The sequence below is a fragment of the Bos grunniens genome, chromosome 5, assembly GCF_055505025.1.
Source record: "Bos grunniens cultivar Pamir isolate PY7600 chromosome 5, Bosgru_T2T1.0, whole genome shotgun sequence".
In the NCBI taxonomy this organism is placed as follows: domain Eukaryota; kingdom Metazoa; phylum Chordata; class Mammalia; order Artiodactyla; family Bovidae; genus Bos; species Bos grunniens.
Window position 1 is genome coordinate 108,169,549 of NC_141169.1, and position 20,228 is coordinate 108,189,776.

Sequence of the window (20,228 nt, forward strand, 5' to 3'; positions counted from 1 at the left end):
ATTATTCTTGGCTATTGAAAAGTGTATAATACTGGGTCACAAATAACCTGTTTAGAAATCAAGTGAAAAAAAAAACGCAGGCTGTACACATCAGACTGGCCCCAGCCCTCACCATAATGTGACTCTTCTTCTACGGGACTCATCCCGTGACCCTAAGAGCAGGAAGGCCTCGCCAGGACTCGTGAACATACTCCTTTTATCTTGTCTGTAGAAGGAAGCCTTAAATGTGACCACTGAGAACTGACAGAGTCCCTTCATTCCGTTTTTTTCCGCTGGCAAATCAGGAAGGTGACCCAGGAGTCTGACGGTGAAGGCACCACCCTCTGGGCCCCCTGTCTCAGCTCCATCGCCTTGTCTTCTGGGGCCCCAGTCTCAGTCTCAGCTCCACTGTCTGTCCTCTGGGCGCCCCCAGTCTCAGCTCCATCGTCTTGTCCTCTGGGCCCCCTCAGTCTCAGCCCATCATCTGTCCTCTGGGGCCCCCTCAGTCTCAGCTCCATCGTCTTGTCCTCTGGGGCCCGTCTCAGTCCCAGCCCCATCACCCGTCCAGGAAACGCCCAGTGTCGTGCATGTGATGACTCCTCAGACCCCTGCTCTCCTGTGATGGAAACTCACAGTGAGAGTCACTTGGCTTCAAAGAACTGACTAGTTCACGGCTGCCTAGCGATGAAACTATCACAACAGATGTGATGGAAAGAGCCATTCGAGGGATGGGGGGGGTCTGAAAGAATGGCAACACTCATATTTTTATAGAAATCATTTTTTATTTCTGTAGCATACAAAAAGTATAAATATGTAAAACCGATCACCTGCACACTTGAGCAGGAAGGACAGGAGGCCAGGGTGTGTCTGCGCCAGAGTAGGGGCAAGAGGAGGTCAGATCAGCCGCCCCCCAGGTCCCTCCCCAGACACTTCATATCCCCCACTGGAGGCAAGCGAGCAGCCTCAGGACAGGCCAGCGGGGAGAGGGCACCTGAGGACCGAGGCACTTAAGGGACGCAGCCTGAGATGACCGCTGGGTCAGGACAGAGCAGTGGACGTGCAAGTGGGGTGAGCCATGGGTCGGCTCACTCCCAATCTCTTTCCTTCCACTGCTTTCAATGTGGAGCAGGGACAGGAAGCAGGGACAGAAAGGACGTCCACGTAAGGAAACACAAGGAGCAACAGAGGCTGCCGCCCAACCCCAGGCTGGCAGACAGGCCTGGGAGTGACCGACGCCAATGCGGAGCTCACAGCGCTTCTGAGCCTCAGGACACGGGTGCCCGAGCAGGCTGTAAACCGGCAGCAGAGCCATGCAATTTTTTGGGAGAGGCTAATAATCTGAACAAAATAGCAGAACGCTTACAATCTGTGAGCAGAAGCGACAGAACATGACCTGTGGGGGAGCCAGGCCTTGGGGCTAACGACACTTGCGCTGAGAAGAAAGGCCTGAGTGTCCTCGCCCTGGACAGGGACAACGGCAGTTTACACACCCACACGGTTCTCCCCCTCCCACGGGGCAGCAGGTGTGTCTGCACTGACGGCTCCACGGTGACCCATCGAGGGAGGCGCTCGGGCTGAGAATTGTGGAGGCCACGTCAAAGCCTCTCAGTCATGACCAGACCAGGCCAGGTCTCCTCTGAAGTTCACGCTTCCAGCCTAAACCACGATTAAGACAATTTGTAAATTTCTCGTATCACTGATCACAAATCAGGCCACAGCCACCCTGACTGAGACAGGAGCCAGTCAGCCAGCCTTGAGGGAAGAGGGGACCGTGATCAGGTGACTCCTGAACCCCCGAGTGGAGCGGCTGGCTCTGGGGAATGGGCGCCATACTCCCCCACCCCACCCCGGCTGCTGCTGCTACTGCTGCTGCTAAGTCGATTCAGTCGTGTCCGACTCTGTGAGACCCCTGCCCCCTGACAAAAGACAGCAGGGAGCGAGCACTCCTCCTGGGGCCCCTCCCCCATGGGTGAGGCAGGTGTTGGGTGGACTTGGAATAACCACTGATGCTAAATGATACTCTGCAAACTGCTGTGGGCAGGACACGGGAAAGGCTACGTCGCAGCAGACAAGGCCTCAGCTGTGACCTGCACTCCTGGAGGGAGTCGTCCCCCCAGGTGCTCTCGTGACCACAGGCCCATTATGGAAGACCGCCAGGCCCAGGGCGGTACAGAGACCCTGGAACCTGGGGACAGTCACATCTCCATGGATGAACCAGCCATTTTCAGAAAAAGTCTGCAGACCTGGAGACTGAAGGTCACTGAGGTAACTATACCTCTCTGAGAAGATCTGCAGGAAAGGGGAGTCAAGCTGATTCTGGCTGCAAATTTCCAAGAACAAGACTCTTGACAGCTGGGCGATAACATCAGATCACTTCTGTGCTCTGCAAAACCTCTCACCCGAGTTGAGCCATGATCCCTGACCAGGGCTATGTGACCAGGGAGTAGGGGTGTACAAACATATATGTGCGCGCACACGTATGTGAATCCACACACATCTACACACACACTTCCAGGGACCGCTCCACAGGGGCAGCCTGTCACTCTGGGTGTCCTGGGGCGAGAGTGCCCTGCTCCGGCCACTCGGCCTCACTCGCAGGCCAGCTTGCTGTCGAAGCTGGAGAGCCCGATGGCAAAGGCCTGGAGCGCGCAGAGTGGGTAGTTGTAGTCCAGCGTGAACACGTCGTCGGCCACGCGTCCAAACTGCATGACTATGTAGTCAGCTGGAAGCAGAGGGCAGGCACGTCAGCGGGGGAGATGCTTCTACCCGGAAGGGCCCACTTTAGATATGGAGACAAACCTTCCACACAGGCCAGTGATCCCAGCCTCTCTAAAGTGGGAATCCCTCAGGACGATGGAAAGAGGCATGACCAAGAGTGCCCGCTCCCCGTCACCCCAGGCTCTACTATGATCCGCTCCAGGGAAGGAGCTGCCCAGGGCAGAGCCAGAGGAGGGGACGGCGAAGAGGAGCCCGCCGGGCACAGCACAAGCTCCGTGGGCCCAACTGGACTCGCCCAGAACCTTCACTGAGGAAGGAAGGGTCTGTGCCCCTGCCTCACACTGCCTCCCCCGGACGTCTCTGTCTCACTTCTGCCCTCCACATAGCGACTCACAATGCAGCTCTGTCTTTCCAAAAGAACCATTTCTTTCTTAAACCACTTTTTCCTGAGTGTAACTTCCTACCAAACAAAGGAAATGCTCATTTCCGAATCTCGCCAGAATACCCTTCTCCCTGGGGGCTTACGGTCGTTGTCGTGGACGATCTGGAAGTTCTTCACAGACGCCTGAGTGACCCGGCCGTGGAAGTTCAGGACGTAGGACTGGGTGTCATCGTTCCAGACCGGGGACTTGTTGTGCAGCTCGATCAAGTTCTCCATGGCTTTGTTCTGCCATTTTGAAAGCAAGCTCTCATGGTCCTGCAGGCAAGGGGTCTGTGCTGAGAGCCAGGGGAGACCACCCCTTCTCTACCCTGTGCAGGGGCGGGCAGAGGAGGGGCCTATTTTCTCCATTTCAGAAAACAGAACAGAAAGTCAAAGATTAAGCCAGGTTTTCTGGATTCTCAGAGAATCACTAGCAGTTCTCTTTGCAGAGTAAGTGGCCGCAATCAGCTGCGTGAACAAGTGCAGGTGCCCGGGAGTCTGGAGACGGCTCTCTGGAGCAGGGCCGGTCGCCACACTGGGCTCTGGTGGGAACAGGAGTCTCTTCTACTGTGTCTGCATCACGGTCTTATGTTTAGGGTCCTCTGCTGATTAAACGTGTATACCTATGGCTGATTCATGCTGATATACGGCAGAAACCAACACAATATTGTAAAGCGATTATCCTTCAATTAAAAATAAAGACATTAAGAACAAATATACTCTTACATTTCGTGGCTGAAAAGGAATCCGTTCATGATTCATATTCATCCCAGGGATGATCACAGACATTTTCCTCGGGCCTTTAAATCCAAGTACATTTGTCTCCTAGAAGACAGGGAAATAAGCAGGAACTTGAAACAGAAAAGAAAAAGCGATGACATTCTTAACACAAGACTGCTGGTTACGTGCAACGTCCGCAATGTGGAGAGCACTAAAAACCATTCAATTACTTCATTGTAGTTAAACAAAGAGAGATGGGTAATCAAGACCAGGAAAATAATACTGTTTCCTCTTTTTAACCTACTTTGAACATCTGAATTTAAAGCAGACTCTATTATCTAGAAACCTTACTCTTCCTCTTTAGCCTGAAGTGAAATTTAAGACAATTTTGAGCAAACTGCCCAGTTTTATCATCATCAATAAATATCTATTTCCCAACTAAGGACATGGCACTATATGATACACAGGGAGAATTACAGTTAACTAAGGCCTGTACTTGGAAGCAAAAAATTAAAATGCCTGTCAAGCCAGGCAGATTACACATAAGTACATTAAATATGTGGATGTGTGTATATTTACATATATATACACATGTGTATTAAAGTCATGCATAGTTAAAATATTTCATTGATTCTGAAGCTAAAACATACCATAGCTTATAAAGGGTTAAACCAAATGATTCTCAGTCACACAGATAAAATCTCATGGGAATCAAGTGATGAGATTAATTCCAACTGAAGAAAAGCTGAGACTCTAGGATCAAAGCAACAACTGAGTTGGGTTAATTTCTTCTCGCTTCTCTGACTCTGCATGCCCTCTACACGGCGGGTCCGGGTTTGTGCAGAAACAGCAGTGAGCGGGAGTTTACAAAGTGGTCAGAGAAGGATCAGAAGCATGATGGGGGTAGCTCACAGGGTGTGAGAGGAATCGAGGGGAGCTGAGGGCAGTGTCAAGCACGTCCCGTGTGGGGAGAGGCCCCTCTGCAGACCCTGGTGGGCAGGCAGGAGGGGGCAGGCAGGTTTGGGGTGGGGGGAGGGGGCGGGCAGAGACAACAGGAGGGAGCGTGCTGCCAGGGGAGCCAGAGGGTGAGGTGGAAGGTCCAGGCTGGACTCTAGACTCGGTGGGGAGCAGCCTGAAAGGCTGTGGAGCAGAAAGATGTCGTCTGCTGGAGCAGGGCCGCTTGGCAGCAGCAATACACAGCAAACCAGCTTAAGAAGATGGAAGCAGGGACCGGCTTCCAAGCCACCGTCACCTCCAGCCAGTGTGTCAGCGGTGACGCAGTGAGCGCTCACACCACCACAGCACAGGGAAGGGACAGAGCAGAGGGGACAGGCCTGCCGGAACAGCAAACACACCAAACCTGGCAGATGACAAGTGAACCTGAGCGAACAGGGAAACAAGCGTGAGGGGAGGGGTGGCGGCCTGCGAGCTCGGGCCGGTCAGGAGGCCGGGAAGATGGACTCACATAGCACACGGCGGCCAGCTCCTGCCGCGTGTAGGCCTTCTCCACCAGGCCCTGGGCCTTGACCGGGCTCACGCCGTGGTCATACACGGTGAACTTAGTCCCCATGAGGTTGGACCTAAAATCAAGAGAGAAAGTCACCACAGAGCTCTGCAATTTTCTCTCATTTTCAGTCACTCTCTCAAAGATCCATCCTTAAATCATGGAGAAGCCTTGGGCTTTCTATTAACTTATTTCTCTTTAGATGACATCAAACCAGCTCACTGTAAAACCAGCGTGGACTTGCTTTGAGACTACAGGAATCAAGCTCTCACAAGAAGAGGACGTGACATGAGGCTGCCCCCACCTGAGCTTGCCAATGTAGCTCTCCCCTTCTCGGGACAGGTCTGTGGGGTCCGTGGAGATGAGGTAGTTGGATGTCTTGCTCTTTTTCCGCTTCCTACCTGCAAGAAGAAATATCTAGAAAAGGAAAAAGCATTTCAGTAAAAAATGCACTCGAGAGCTGCCGTGTGTGTCCTACACATTCAGTGAGCAATTATCCAGCAGCTGCCTGTCCTATACCAAGCAGTCCACCTCTGGGTCTTTTCTATTTTTAAACAGGTTTAATGCACTTTAACTTTTCTTGTAGAAAAGCCACGTGGTGGCCACAGCTGGAGTCCTCTGCATTGAGACTCCAGTGTGGGTCGTTACAGGGTGCTCAGCGCATTCTCAGAGACGCTCTCCCTTCAGAGCCCGGGGTGAGGCAGCCCGAGTCTTGACGACGGCACCAGTGACGATTTCAGCAGAGCGCCCGGGGCGGCACGCAGCCCAGCCACAGCGCAGCGCTGTTCATGCTGGCCGGCTGGCAGCTTCCAGGCACAGGAGCAGAGGCTATGCTAGGGTCCCGGGGTGGGGGTGAGAGGCGCCAGCCAGGAGCCGAGGGGCCAGTCAGCCTGCAGGATGGTGTGGGGCCTGCTGATCCCGCTTCCAGCAGCCTTACCACACAAGGACTATGGAGAACCTGGCCAGAACCACGGCCTCATGGATGGCAGCAGCGACCTCCCTGAGGCCCCGAACACCCAGACCAGCCTCTGTGCACTGGAACCCCAGTGGTGACGACACCTGGCCCCTGGTCTGTAGGCTAGCACGTGTTAAACTCACGCATCATGTTCAAAACCTAGTCCTGGAAGGATAGTCCCAGGCAGAAGTCAATCATCTCAGGTTCCCAGATAGACAGACACGAGAGACGGGTCTCCTGCAGAGCCTGGATGAGGCACCCAGCTGAGTGAAGGGCACCCACTCCCTGTCCCTGACCTTGCCGCCGTGTGCTCTGTGTCCTTGGGCCCCCGGTGCCACTGTGGAAGCCCCTGCGGCCTCCTCTCCCAGGGCCCCTGGGGCCTCAGGCCCTTTCGCAGTACCGGCACACCTGCCGTTCGGGGTTTTCTCAAAGGAGACCAATCTCTAGGTCTTACCACTTTTTCTAATCCTCACTATGTCTCTTAGAATTCACCACCAGGGTCTCCCAACTGCCTAATTTTTCTAAACTCACTCGCCTCATTCTCACATCATTATTTGTAACTTCACCCCTAAAACCTGCACTGACATTTTATCTATTTATTTGCCTGCACCAGGTCTTATTTGCGTCGTGTGGGATCTAGTTCCCCGACCAAGGACCAAACCCAGGCCCCCAGCGTTAGGAGAGCGGAATCTTAGCCACTGGACCTCCAGGGAAGGTCCACTGACATTTTAAACAAGCTTCGTGCAGTTTCACGAGAAGACTGCCCCCACCCTGGAGAGGCAGGACCTTGGACACTGGGCCCCCCGCTCCCCACCATGCTGCCTTCCTGCCGCACTGTGTGCGTGGCTGTTCTGAGCTCCTGGGGCTTCAGGGACGCGGGTACCATGGTGTGGGCGTCCTTCCCAAACCCTGCTGGACCTGGAGAGTAACAGGGAGGCGGGCGAGGGCAGTACCCGGGGCAGGGGGCACTACGGAGTCAAACAGGCTCAGACTGGCTCTGGCACTCGTTGGTGATGTGGGTGCTCCCCGAGCCCGTCGCCTCGCCCGCACAGGGGGACAAGGAGTCCTGTCTCACAGCCTGTCCTGTGGGTTCCAGGCGATGACACACACACAGCTGGAGCGCACGCCTGGTGCGCAGTCCACACGCAGTGAACAGTGGCTGTCAACAGCACTGACACCTACTACCACCAGCTTATTTCTAGAATCGTCAAGTCATCCACGTAGACCTGGTATCAACACAAAACAGGCTGGTCACTAGCAAAACCTACTACCACCAGCTTATTTCTAGAACCGTAAAGTCACCCACATAGACCTGGTATCAACACAAAACAGGCTGGTCACTAGCAAATACTAATTGCCTCAAATTTAAGGGTAAATCAGAATTTCTAGGATGAAAAACAAGACATTTCACTGACATGTTTTTGTTTTTCCAATTCCTCCTATTCCCTAAAATGTACTCTCTTTTTTCCACACTGATGTTCTACCATGTAATAAAAATAAAAGTCTAAGAGCACGCTGGAAACCCCTGCACCCCAAAAGAGGGATGGAGGTAAAAACAACTACATTTGAATATTCTCCTCCATTTTATGACTCCTGGATAAAACTCTCTTTTTTCTGGGGCGGGGGTGGATTCTGACTATTAGACTAGGACCTCTGTGAAGACAGTGAGAACACGGCACTGGACACTTGGAGGTACACCCTCGTTCCTGCTGACTAGGTCTAAGGCTGGTGCCCCCCGCCCCTGTTCTTAAGACCACCACCGCCCCCACCCCGACAGCACACTACCCTCCATCTCAAGACAAGAGCCACTCGCCTACCTTGCGATTCTCATCCTTTTCCAAGTGCATGTAGTAGGTGGGGAAGAGCCCCCGGTCCATCCCTTTCTTGTCCCGGGTTATCCGGCACTTCACTGTGACACCTCGTGGGGCAGGACTGTACGCAAAGCCTTCCAAGTCCTCTATTTCTCCCGGCTGAATGTCAGAGTGCGGGGATGCGGTCCCGGAGGCCCCTGTGCCCTGAGAGAGCAGCCGCAGCTGGGTCAGGAAACCTCATGTTCTCTTTGAGAAACACTTAAAGGACAAATTAACTTACTGATTTACCCATATGTCTTCCGTCTTCTGACAAAATAAAGAAAAACTCTGAGAAGTTAAGTAAGTATATGACCCCTGGGAGTAATGAAGGAGGGAAGTATGAAAATGGGATACAGCTTTACAAAAGCTGGCTGAAGACATAGGAAATATGAGGTCGTGGGCTCTAAATATAATTCCAGCTTAAATCCTGGAAGCAGCCCTCATGCAGTGATGGCACTTAAACAGGAAGACGTGTCCAGGAAGCAGTGAAATCAGCCCCAGAGGAAGAAGGATCAGGACTACACACCGGGGCTGGCTTCTGGCTGGATGCAGAACCGGGCCTCTCTGCCTCTGAACACGGCGACTGAGACCTTAGTTGGTTCCCTTCTCCTTCCTCCCCATCAGTCTCCTCCTCGTCAAAGTTCAAACTCCCTGAGATCCCTGGCAGAAAGGGAGAAACTGTTTTAAAAAAAGGCCAGAAAATCTTTGAGCCAAATATAACTTTAACTCCCTTGCTTAAAACATTCCAGCTGTTCTGACTTAACACATGGCTCTTTTATGCACATTCTGACAACTCTTTCTTCATATTCTCACCTACTCCACCCCTCGTTTTCCCTGCCCACTGCTGCCACCCTAATTTGAGCCTCTTTAAAACATTCTATGAGAGAAAATATCTGCAAATCATACATCTGATAAGGATTAATATCCAGAATATTTAACTCAACAGCAACAAAACAAACCCAATTCAAAAATGGGTCAAGGACTTGAATAAACATTTCTCCAAAGAAGCTACATAAGTGGCCAATAAGCATAAGAAGATTCTCAACATCACTAGTCATTAGGGAAATGCAAATTAAAATCACAATGAGATACCACTTGACAAGCACCGGGATGACTACTATAGAAAAAAAATACCAGGCTTCCCTGGTGGCTTAGTGGTCAAGAATTCGCCTGCCAATGCAGGAGACACGGGTTCTATCCCTGATCCAGGAAGATCCCACATGCCGCAGGGCAACTAAACCCGTGCGCCACAACTACTGAGCCCGTAGCCTATAGCCGGGAGCTGCAACCACTGAAGCCGCACACCCAGAGCCTGTGCCCCCCAACAAGAGAAGTCGCTGCAATGAGAAGCCCCCAAACCACAACCAGAGAGCAGCCCCCACTGCTGCAACTAGAGAAAAGCCTGGCAGCAACAAAGACCCAATGGAGCCAAAAACAAATAAGTAAAATAATAAATTAAAAAAACAACAAAACCCCAAAACAGAAAATAAGTGTTGGTGAGGAGAAACTAGAACCCTCATGCACTGCTGGTGGTGATGCAAAATTATGCAGCCACAGCAGAAAACAATATAGTTGGTTCCTAAAATAGACATATAGAACTGCCCTAGAATCCAAATCCAACAATTCCACCTCTGGGTATATTCCCAGAAGGAGACGAAGCAGAGACACAGACAGACACTTGAACAACCAATGTGCAGAGCAGTGTTCTTCACAATTTTCAGATGGTGGAAACTACCCAAATATCCACCAACTGATGAATAAACAAACCGTGGCACATACGCAAATGGAATGCTATTCAGCCTTAAAAAGGAATGAAATCCTGACACATGCTACAACATGAATGAATCTTGAAGACATTATGCAAAGCGAAAATAAGTCAGATACAAAAGGCGAAAACCCCTGTGATTCTATGTATGTGAGCTGTGAGGGGAGAGGAGGAGCTGGGCAGGCAGAGTTCACCGGGGACAGAGGCTCAGTTTGTGAAGGTGACAAAGGCCTGGAGATGACAGTGGGGAGGCCCGGGAGGAGCAGTTCTGCCCAAGACAAAGCAGCAGAGCTACGCCTGAAACCCAACCCTCTTCCTCTTTGGTCTCCAGGGTGAGGCTGCCCCTCACACAATAGCTGGCACAGCCCGCAAATCATAACTGACGAGGAGGCTGAGCAACAGGCAGCCCTACCCATCTCGGAGGAGGGGCCACCATGAGCTCCTTTCACACAGTTCACAAATAAATGGTATCAAGTTTTTCTCAAGGACACCCAAGGATAAGGCTAAGGCCAGGAAAACATACATCCAAATGAAAATGCACGCGTAACTGTTCACAGTGGCGCTATTCCTAACAGCCAGAGTGGAACCAACCCAGCTGTCCATCAGCTGATGACAGGAAGGACAAAAGATGGCTTATCTGTACAACGGAACGTCACTCAACTACAGACAGGAATGAAGCCCTGACAGGCCAGAACGTGGATGAACTCTGAAAAACCGATGCTAAGTGACAGCCAGGCATAGAGGACCACACGGCGTGTGAGTGCTGACGTGACATCCCAGAGTCAGCAGGTCCACGAAGAGAAGGAGACTAACTTTTGGGGGCGGGTAGCAAAAAGGCATAAAACTCTTGGGACCTCACTCTCATGTTGGCATCTTCATTCCTACTACGCTTTCTTCTTTTTTATAGAAGTACCGTTGACTCACAACGTTAGTACTATGTTTTCAAATGCCATTTTTATACTAAAAACTCAGTTTATGTAAACATGTACCTTAAGACAGAGGTCAAGGATTTCTCCCAAACTTGTAAGACAAGCAAACGAACCTCCACCTGAGGAACATTATCTTCCAAACTGACACTTCCTGAATCTTGGTCTAGGGAGCACCTGTCCCCTCCACTTCATTCTTCACAGCACAGAGTAACTCTTGTCCAGCCCACACCTGACGTCACCCCAGCTCAACCAGCTCACAGCCTCAAAGCCGGGACCCCCTCACCGTGCTTTCGGAGAACCTCCTGCAGATCCGGCTTGGAGGCAGGGTCCCGTGCGCTCTCCCCATCTGCGCTCCCTTCAGCGTCCTCTGTGGCAGCAGAGCCCACCGTGAGAACGTGAAGTCTGGTGTCCACATCCTGAGCGTCTGGCTTCAGGAAGGCAGCAGGACCATCAATGCCTAGGAGCCCAACGAAAAGAACGGAAGCCGGTATCACCCGCCCTGTGGCCAGGTGGCTCTGGTGCGCGTGATCCGAATGAACACCCACCAAACCGGTCCACTCCTCCAGCCTTAACCTCCATGAGGACATCTGTTAAGAGGAAGCCACTCCATTATCTGTGTTCATTTTATCAAGCTGCCCTGACTAGAGGCTGAAGTATGAATGAAACGCACCTGATGCTGTGCTTCAGACACTTAAGAAAGAGACGGAAAGCAAAGCAGGTCCTCCAGACTCGAGACCTGGTCCAGGTAGGCGGCCAAGGGCTGGCTTTGGCCGTGTTAACCCTGCTCTTTCTCCTCCCTGCTGCTGTCACTGCTGTCCCGAGTCCGGCTACTGGAGGAATGGTTGCCTCTATCTGCTCCTGGCTTTACGGTTCACTCTGCCGGGAGACAACAACCAAGCCTGCAAGCTCCTCAAATGGGCTGTTCTGGGGGCTTCCCTGGTGGTCCAGTGGTTAAGACTCATCACTTCATCAGGGAACTAAGATCCCACACTCATTCATTTTGCAGATAAAACAACTGTTTCAGGATGGCTGTGAACTTTCAGGTATCCTCCGCTGATTGGACCACTGCGTTTATCCCAACTCAGAAGCCTAATCATGATTATAAAGATTGTGAAGGGACTGGTAACGATGCTAACAGCGGCAGCAGGAGGGGGCTGCTGCCTGAGTACACACCCTGCAAGATGACTCCGCCTTGCGGGGCCTGCAGCTCCACCAGCAGAGCGTGCTCCTCGCGGCCCCTCGGCCTCGCCCTCAGCGGCCGGGCCTCCAGGTTCGGCTGCACCATGAGCGGCTCCAGGCGCTTCTTCCTCTGCTTCTTCTCCAGCAGCGCTCTCTGGGGAGGATTGAGAGGGGACAGCCAGGGGATCGACCACCAGGTCTGGCTACTTCGGCATATACACTCTTTCACAGATCCTTACAGAGCCTCTGGTAAATTACATTTTCCCACTTAAGAAGTGGGAAAAACTAAGGCACAGAGAGGGGTAAGGATTCATTTACTTCATTTAATAAATAGTTACTAAACACCTATGAAAAGCCATCTAAAGTGATACAAATGCATTTTTAGCCAAGCTAAGATCATAATCCAAGTATATGAAAAATATATAGTAATTAACATATTATTATCAAATCACAATCACAAGTTTATATAAACATATGAGTGGGAGAAAAAATGAAGGAACACGGTAACAGTGATTTGTCTAGCAAGTAGAATATGGATGATTATTTTTCCTTTTCCTACTTTTCTAAATTTTCCTACTTTTTTAACTGGAAGAAAAAAAGAAAACTTATTATCCTTTAGGTGTGAAGAAAAGGGGACCATCAAACACTGTTGGTGGAAATGTAAACTCTTACAGCTGCTATGGAGAACAGTATGGAAGGTCCTTAGAAAACTAAAAACAGGACTATCATATGATCCAGCAATCCCACTCCAGGGCATACATCCAAAGAGTATATGCCCTTGAAAGGACACAGGTACCCCAATGTTCACTGCAGCATTCTTTACAATAGCTAAGTCATGGAAGCAACCTAAATGTCCATTGACAGAGGAATAAAGAAGATGTGCTACATATATATATAATGGTATGCTATTACTCAGCCATTGAAAAGAAAGAAATAATGCCATTTGAAGCAACCTGGATGGACCTGGAGATTATCACACTTAATGAAGTAAGTCAGACAGAGAAAGACAAGTATCGTGTGATATTGCTTATATGCAGAATCTAAAAAAAAAAAAAGATACAAATGAACTTATTTACAAAACAGAAAGACTCACAGATTTAGAGAACGAACTTATGGTTGCCAGGGGGAAGGCACAGTTAGGTAGTTTGGCATGAACATGTACACACTGCTATATTTAAAATAGATAACCAACAAGGACCTACTGTACCGCACGGGAAAATCCGCTCAATATTCTGTAGTAATCTAAATGGGAAAAGAATTTGAAAAAGAACAAATACATGTACCTATCACTGAGCTGACCGCTGCCACCTTGAAGCACAGGGTTCCTGCAGGCCATGGGCCACGCTCCATTGTGGGTGCACAGGGAAGGCTGGACCCCTCCCACGGGGCGGCCCGAGAGGCAGGGGACTTGGTGAAGGTCCCACAGAGGCACGAGGGACACCAAGGGCCTCACGGTGGCCCTGGAGCAGACGGCCCCAGCAACGTCCCCCTGAAGACAGCTGAACTAGGTTCCACCTTTGAAGTAATTTACTGCCCTCCAAGTCCTCTTACACAGAAGAACTATACAAAAGAGATCTTAATAACCCAGATAACCACAATGGTATGATCACTCAACTAGAGCCAGACGTCCTAGAGTATAAAGTCAAGTGGGCCTTAGGAACCATCAGTACAAAGCTAGTGGAGGTGATGGAATTCCAGCTGAGGTATTTCAAATCCTAAAAGATAATGCTGTGAAAGTGCTGCACTCAATATGCCAGCAAATTTGGAAAACTCAGCAGTGGCCACAGGATTGGAAAAGGTCAGTTTTCATTCCAATCCCAAAGAAAGGCAATATCAAAGGATGTTCAAACTACTGCACAACTGCACTCATCTTACATGCTAGCAAAGTAATGCTCAAAATTCTCCAAGCCAGGCTTCAACAGTATGTGAACCTAGAACTTCTAGATGTTCAAGCTGGATTTAGAAAAGGCAGAGGAACCAGAGATCAAATTGCCAACATCTACTGGAATGGGTGAATTTAACTCAGATGACCGTTATATCTACTACTGTGGGCAGGAATCCCTTAGAAGAAATGGAGTAGCCCTCACAGTCAACAAAAGAGTCTGAAATGCAGTACTTGGATGCAATCTCAAAAACGACAGAACGATCTCTGTTCGTTTCCAAGGCAAACCATTCAATATTATGGTAATCCAAGTCTATGCCCTGACCAGTAACGCTGAAGAAGCTGAATGGTTCTATGAAGACCTACAAGACCTTTTAGAACTAACACCCAAAAATGATGTCCTTTTCATTATAGGGGACTGGAATGCAAAAGTAGGAAGTCAAGAAACACCTGGAGTAACAGGCAAATTTGGCCTTGGAGTACAGAATGAAACAGGGCAAAGGAGAATAGAGTTTGCCAAGAGAACGCACTGGTCATAGCAAACACCCTCTTCCAACAACACAAGAGAAGACTCTACACATGGACATCACCAGATGGTCAACACCGAAATCAGATTGATTATATTCTTTGCAGCCAAAGATGGAGAAGCTCTATACAGTCAGCAAAAACCAGACCAGGAGCTGACTGTGGCTCAGATCATGAACTCCTTATTGCCAAATTCAGACTTAAATTGAAGAAAGTAGGGAAAACCACTAGACCACTCAGGTATGACCTAAATCAAATCCCTAACGATTATACAGTGGCAGTGACAAATAGATTTAAGGGACTAGATCTGATAGACAGAGTGTCTGATGAACTACGGACGGAGGTTCGTGACACTGTACAGGAGACAGGGATCAAAACCATCCCCAAGAAAAAGAAATGCAAAAAAGCAAAATGTCTGTCTGAGGAGGCCTTACAAATTAGCTGTGAAAAGAAGAGAAGGGAAAAGCAAAGGAGAAAAGGAAAGATATAAATATCTGAATGCAGAGTTTCAAAGAATAGCAAGGAGAGATAAGAAAGCTTTTCTCAGTGATCATTGCAAAGGAATAGAGGAAAACAAAAGAATGGGAAAGACTAGAGATCTCTTCAAGAAAATCAGAGATAACAAGGGAACATTTCATACAAAGATGGGCTCGATAAAGGACAGAAATGGTATGGACCTAACAGAAGCAGAAGATATTAAGAAGAGATGGCAAGAATACACAGAAGAACTGTACAAAAAAGATTTTCATGACCCAGATAATCACGATGGTGTGATCACTCACCTAGAGCCAGACATCCTGGAATGTGAAGTCAAGTGGGCCTTAGGAAGCATCACTATGAACAAAGCTAGTGGAGGTGATGGAATTCCGGTTGAGCTATTTCAAATCCTGAAAGATGATGCTGTAAAGGTGCTACACTCAATATGTCAGCAAATTTGGAAAACTCAGCAGTGGCCACAGGACTGGAAAAGGTTAGTTTTCATTCCAATCCCAAAGAAAGGCAATGCCAAACAATGTTCAAACTACTGCACAATTGCACTCATCTCACATGTTAGTAAAGTAATGCTCAAAATTCTCCAAGCCAGGCTTTGGCAATACATGAACCGTGAACTTCCAGATGTTCAAGCTGGATTTACAAAAGCAGAGGAACCAGACATCAAATTGCCAACATTTGCTGGATCATCAAAAAAACAAGATTTCCAGAAAAACATCTATTTCTGCTTTATTGACTATGCCAAAGCCTTTGACTGTGTGGATCACAATAAACTGTGGAAAATTCTGAAAGAGATGGGAATACGAGACCACCTGACCTGCCTCTTGAGAAGTCTGTATGCAGATCAGGAAGCAATAGTTAGAACTGGACATGGAACAACAAACTGGTTCCAAATCGGGAAAGGAGTACATCAAGGCTGTATATTGTCACCCTGCTTATTTAACTTATATGCAGAGTACATCATGAGAAACGCTGGGCTGGAGGAAACACAAGCTGGAATCAAGACTGCTGGGAGAAATATCAATAACCTCAGATATGTAGATGACATCACCCTTATGGCAGAAAGTAAAGAAGAACTAAAGAGCCTCTTGATGAAAGTGAAAGAGGAGAGTGAAAAAATTGGCTTAAAGCTCAACATTCAGAAAACAGCAGAGACATTACTTTGCCAAAAAAGGTCCAGGCTATGGTTTTTCCAGCAGTCAAGTATGGATGTGAGAGTTGGACTATAAAGAAAGCTGAGTGCCGAAGAATTGATGCTTTTGAACTGTCCTGTTGGAGAAGACTCTTGAGAGTCCCTTGGACTGCAAGGAGATCCAACCAGTCCATCCTAAAGGAAATCAATCCTGAGTGTTCACTGTAAGGACTGATGTTGAAGCTGAAACTCCAATACTTTGGCCACCTCATGCGAAGAGCTGACTCATTGGAAAAGGCCCTGATGCTGGGAAAGATGGAGGGCAGGAGGAGAAGGGGACAACAGAGGATGAGATGGTTGGATGGCATCACCGATTCAAAGGACATGAGTCTGGGTAAACTCCAAGAGTTAGTGATGGACAGGGTGGCCTGGCGTGCTGCTCTCCATGGGGTCGCAAAGAGTTGGACACGACTGAGTGACTGAACTGAACTGACTGGATCATAGAAAAAGCAAGAAAAATCCAAAAAAACATCTACTTCTGCTTCACTGACTTCACTAAAGCCTTTGACTGTGGATCACAACAAACCGTGGAAAATTCTGAAACAGGAATACCAGACCACCTTAAGCCTCCTGAGAAACCTGCAAGCATGTCAAGAAGCAACAGTTAGAACTGGACATGGAACAATGGACTGGTTCCAAATTGGGAAAGGAGTACATCAATGCTGTATATTTAATTTATATGCAGAGTACATCATGCGAAATGCTGGGCTGGATGAAGCACCAGCTAGAATCAAGATTGCCAGGAGAAATATCAATAACCTCAGATATGCAGATGATACCACCCTTATGGCAGAAAGCGAAGAGGAACTAAAGAGTCTTTTGATGAAAGTGAAAGACAAGAGTGAAAAAGCTGGCTTAAAACTCAACATTCAAAAAAATGGAAAAAACAACAACAACAACAAAGATCATGGCATCTGGTCCCATCACTTCATGGCAAACAGAAGGGAAAACAACAGAAACAGCAACAAACTTTATTTTTTTTGGCTCCAAAATCACTGCTAACAGTGACTGCAACCATGCAATTAAAAGACGCTTGCTTCTTAGAAGAATAGTTATGACAAACCTAGGCAGCATATTGAAAAACAGAGACATTACTTTGCCAACAAAGGTCCATATAGTCAAAGCTATGGTTTTTCCAGTAGTCATGCATGGGTATGACAGTTGAACCATAAAGAAAGCTGAGCGCCAAAGAACTGATGCTTTTGAACTGTGGTGATGGAGAAGACTCTTGAGAGTCCCTTGGACTGCAAGGAGATCCAACCAGTCCATCCTAAAGATCAGTCCTGAATATTCATTGGAAGGACTGATGCTGAAGCTGAAACTCCAATACTTTGGCCACCTGATGCGAAGAGCTGACTCACTGGAAAAGAACTTGATGCTGGGAAAGATTGAAGGCAGGAGGAGAAGGGGATGACAGAGGATGAGATGGCTGGATGGCATCACCAACTCGAAGGACATGAGTTTGAGCAAGCTCCAGGAGATGGTGAAGGACAGGGCAGGTTGGCACGCTGCAGTCCATGGGGTGGCAAAGAGTCGGACATGCCTGAGCGACTGAACAACAGAAAGTCCCATTATGAGGTCCAAAAGCAACATAAAGGAGCAAGACGGCACTTGGAAGTGTTTTTAGTCCCCTGTCACTCCAGACACTGACGGCTAATGACCCCATGTTGGCAGACTGGATGGACCTAAAGAATTTCCTGAATTAGAAAACACTCCTATGAAAATAACACATGTTGGGTATAAGATTCTAGGCTGACTAATCAGGACTCTCACAGTACGTGACAACAGAGAACTGCGTTTATCTCTTCCATCATTCCAGTATTTAATGAAGGACTACAATGGGCCCAGCCCCAGGCCAGGACCTTCTGATGGAAAGGTCATCATTAACAGACTTCTTGGTTCCTGTTCTCATGGAGCTTAGTCTAATGGAGGAAATGAACATAAGTCAAATCACTGCAAATAATAACATGTAACTGAAAAGTGAGACCAATACTGTGAGAAAGTATTCTGTAGGCAGTAGAAGCTTTTAAGAAGCACAGTACCACTTTCAGATTTGCATTTTAAGATAAAGAAAAAATCTTGTAGTTACATGAAATTACAGTGCAGAGAGATATTTGGGCAACAGTTTCATATTACTACACAGAAATACAGCGTTAACATTTTTCTAATTCTTATGACAGATGCCAAGGAATCTTTAGTGACTATAATTCCAAGGCCAGTTTTAATGCTGATGTCCTCAAGCGCTTTGGCCTTGCTGTAGCCACAGTCAGGCCCATTGGCTTCCTGGTCAGGATAAGCTGTCCACATCTTTCAGAAGAGGAGACTCTGCTCACCTGGTTATCCAGTTTCAGCTGCCTGAGCTTCATGGTCTCATCTTCAAAGGCACTGTTAAAAAAAAATGAAAGCACTTAAAGAGAAAATCCTCTTAAACCACATCAGTCTTGTCATGTCCGTGTAGCGAGCTACTCCTTTGGGCCATTTGGAGCCAGTTAAGGCTACCTCGGGGAAGCACCAGTCTCCACAGGCTGCCCACACTGACTGCAGGAGGACTGGCCACGCTTCATGCCACACAGTCCAGGGGACTGACGAGACTGGATACCCACAGGATGAGAAAAGGCAGAACACGGACCCCCGCGCACGCCAGCATTTTTTTCTCTTTAAAATCATGTACTGAGTATTCATTATATTCCAGACACAGTGTTAAGTACTTTAAATGTATTCTTTTATTTATTCCTCAAAACAGTCCTATGAATTAAGTACTGTCATTTTTCACACTTTGAAGATAAAGGAAACAGAGCTGGAGAGCCACGCCTAGGGTTAAATAACAAAAAGACACTAATCCTGGTCTCCTTCCAGAGTCTAAATTACATCTAAAATCAAATATATTCTACTTCTGTTTTTCTTTTCTTTTTGTTTTTAATTTTTATTGGAATATAATTGATTTATAATGTGCTAGTTTCAGGTATATAGCAAAGTGATCAGTTAATACATATACTTTTTTTTTTTTAATTCTTTTCCCATATAGATCTACTTCTTTTTTGGAGATAGTTCTAAGAGATAGGTAGTATATAGCATCTTACTAAAATCACTGACTTCAAGATCTAGCAAATCATGTAACTTCCTTTTCAATAAAAGAGTAAAACACTATTCAGTCATTACAAGAGACTACAAATGTGGATGGACAAGATTTAATACTATTAGGAGACAAATTTGTTTCCTTGAAGGAAGTCAACAAAATGGAATCAAATTACTGTCTCAATTAAAAAACCAAACCCTTCTGTCTGTCTTTAAACTCTTTCTGAAAGTCTTTTCTATTTTTGACAATTTCCTAACTTGAGATTTTGTGACTCAGCATTCTTAGAAACGAAGTATAAAACAAGGCAGAAGTGGTTCTCAATTATTTCTATTGTTAAGTTTTTACTAGGAGCTTCTTGCCAAAAAAAAAAAAACTATAAATATGATGTCTTTATTTAAGAAGACATGCTCCACAGCTACAAAGGGAAGCAGGGCTTTTCCCGCACTTTGGGTAAATGCACAAAAGCATCTCTCTATGGCTGAATGGCTAACTAGGACATTCCCACACTGTGGAAGGGTTTATAAATTTTAATAATGCACAGCAACCTGGAATTTGTGCACCATCTCCAAGACTCCTCCTGCCCACTAACTGTAAGCAGATTTAATAAGCCCTGAGATACAGACAAGGAGGTGTGCTGATTCTCTGACAGTCCCCTCTATTTAAATTCCTATGTAACCTTTACATTTGGAGAAGGAAATGGCAGCCCACTCCAGTACTCTTGCCTGGAAAATCCCATGGATGGAGGAGCCTGGTAGGCTACCGTCCATGGGGTCACAAAGAGTTGGACATGACTGAGCGACTTCTCTCCTTCTTCTTAACCTTTCCATCTGATGTGAACATCCAAGTCATTGGAAAAGTCCCTGATGGTGGGAAAGATTTCAGGCAGAAGAGGAAGACATCAGAGGACAAGACGGCTGGATGGCATCATGGATGCAATGAACATGAACTTGGGCAAATTTCAGATGGTGAGGGACAGAGCGGCCTGGTGTGCTGCAGTCCAAAGAGGCTGCAAAGAATCAGGCACTACGGGGAGACTGAACA

The 20,228-nt window shown here is 47.8% G+C and overlaps 1 protein-coding gene across 7 annotated transcripts in view; it reads right to left on the reverse strand.

The window, feature by feature from the left end:
* Window positions 1-741: 741 nt before the first annotated feature.
* TULP3 (TUB like protein 3) overlaps window positions 742-20,228 on the reverse strand; it is a 30,003-nt gene continuing 10,516 nt past the window's right edge. For 3 of the 7 annotated variants that reach the window (XM_086402408.1, XM_086402409.1, XM_086402407.1), the window contains 10 exons: window positions 18,445-18,496; window positions 12,015-12,174; window positions 11,125-11,298; window positions 8,674-8,807; window positions 8,115-8,312; window positions 5,647-5,759; window positions 5,304-5,418; window positions 3,845-3,943; window positions 3,223-3,394; window positions 742-2,701 (listed from right to left, as the gene is read on the reverse strand). In XM_086402408.1, the coding sequence (XP_086258534.1) occupies window positions 2,568-2,701; window positions 3,223-3,394; window positions 3,845-3,943; window positions 5,304-5,418; window positions 5,647-5,759; window positions 8,115-8,312; window positions 8,674-8,807; window positions 11,125-11,298; window positions 12,015-12,174; window positions 18,445-18,496 (1,351 nt within the window). In that variant the 3' untranslated portion in view covers window positions 742-2,567. Of the gene's footprint in view, window positions 2,702-3,222; window positions 3,758-3,844; window positions 3,944-5,303; window positions 5,419-5,646; window positions 5,760-8,114; window positions 8,313-8,673; window positions 8,808-11,124; window positions 11,299-12,014; window positions 12,175-18,444; window positions 18,497-20,228 lie in introns of all 7 variants that reach the window. The other 4 variants (XR_015164408.1, XR_015164407.1, XR_015164406.1 and 1 more) reach the window with 3 other exon arrangements.